Raw genomic sequence first — 1,396 nt, forward strand, 5'->3', positions numbered from 1 at the left:
ACTCCCCCCAGTGCATCATGATGCAGTTAAAGGAGTCTGGAAGGGACTCGTGCCACATAGAGTAGAAGTATTTGTATGGCTTGTATTAATGGGGAGAATAAATACACGCAGTAAACTAGCAGCCCACGGAATCATTCCAATGGATCAGATCGTATGCCCATTTTGCTCGCTTGAACCGGAGACGAATGAGCACCTTCTCCTCCACTGCTCTTTCTCATCTCAGTTATGGTCATGGTGGTTGGAGTTATGGCACATGTGTTAGGTATTTCCGCTAAATCTGAGAGAAGCTTTTATTCAATGGCAATGGCCAAAAAAATCGTCATTCTTCAAGAAGGTATGGGCAGCCGTCTTCTTCATCATGTTGTGGTCCATTTGGAAAGAGAGGAATAAGCGTATCTTCAGTAACACCTCCTCATCCATCAAAGATATGAAAGATATGGTGTTACTCAGATTGGGTTGGTGGATATTGGGGTGGAAAGACGAGTTCCCATACTCTCCGAATGACATAGTGCGTAATCCATCGAGCCTTCAATGGCGAGGAAATCAGATTCATGAAGCGAGGAAACTCACCTCAAAGAGTGCAGTAATATGGTTCCCCCCAGCAAATCATGTCATCAAGTGGAATGTGGACGCTTCCGTCCAACCTATTCACTCGCGTTCTGCAATTGGAGGAGTTCTAAGGGATCACAATGGAAAATTTATATGTCTGTTTTCTTCTCCCATCCCGTTCATGGAAATAAATAGTGCGGAGATTATTGCAATTCACAGGGCTATCAAGATCTCTCTAACAAGGGATATGTGTAAAGGAGCAAAAATAATTCTTGAATCCGATTCTGCTAATGCAGTCCGATGGAGCAATGGCGAAGAGGGAGGGCCATGTAACCTAAACTTTCAGTTAAACTTCATTAGAAATGCCAAGAGAAATGGTCTTGATATTTCAATTGTGCACATGGGACGTAGCGCAAATTTTGTTGCAGACTCCTTAGCGAAACAAGGAATTCATCGCCAATCTGATTTTATTGCGTGGCTATAGGCCCAAAAGCTGCTGCGTGATTATTCGGGCTAGGTGTGAATCCTCAAGATGGTTCATCAGTACTCACTGGCAGTCAACTTTCAAGATGTAAATTATTTTTTTTCTTTCTTTTTTTCATTGTTCAATCAGCAGTGTTTATTTCATTGCAGATGATAATACTCTCATGTATGTGATAAGGATGTAAGTTTATATGGAAGAGGACTCCTCTCTTTAGGGTGTGCTAATGCACTATTAAAAAGTTGCCCACCTAGTGGGGGAATGCCCTACTTTGAGTTAGAGGCCTCCTCCATTTTTTTTGATTATGATTAATAAAATAAAGAAGAGTAATTATCAAAAAAAACTCTGTATTTTTATAATTATTTA

At 40.9% G+C, this 1,396-nt stretch overlaps 1 protein-coding gene across 1 annotated transcript; it reads left to right on the plus strand.

Moving 5' to 3' along the window:
- Positions 1-436: 436 nt before the first annotated feature.
- On the plus strand, positions 437-1,033 carry LOC125498844 (uncharacterized). Its single transcript, XM_048647140.1, has one exon. It carries the CDS (start codon positions 437-439, stop codon positions 1,031-1,033), a length of 597 nt encoding a protein of 198 aa, XP_048503097.1.
- The last annotated feature ends 363 nt before the right edge of the window (positions 1,034-1,396 follow it).

The sequence above is a fragment of the Beta vulgaris genome, chromosome 6, assembly GCF_026745355.1.
Source record: "Beta vulgaris subsp. vulgaris cultivar EL10 chromosome 6, EL10.2, whole genome shotgun sequence".
Taxonomy (NCBI): Eukaryota; Viridiplantae; Streptophyta; class Magnoliopsida; order Caryophyllales; family Amaranthaceae; genus Beta; species Beta vulgaris.

Bases quoted from the DNA above. Each gene is read 5' to 3' on its own strand.
- LOC125498844 (XM_048647140.1), top strand. From the start codon at position 437: ATGGTGTTACTCAGATTGGGTTGGTGGATATTGGGGTGGAAAGACGAG.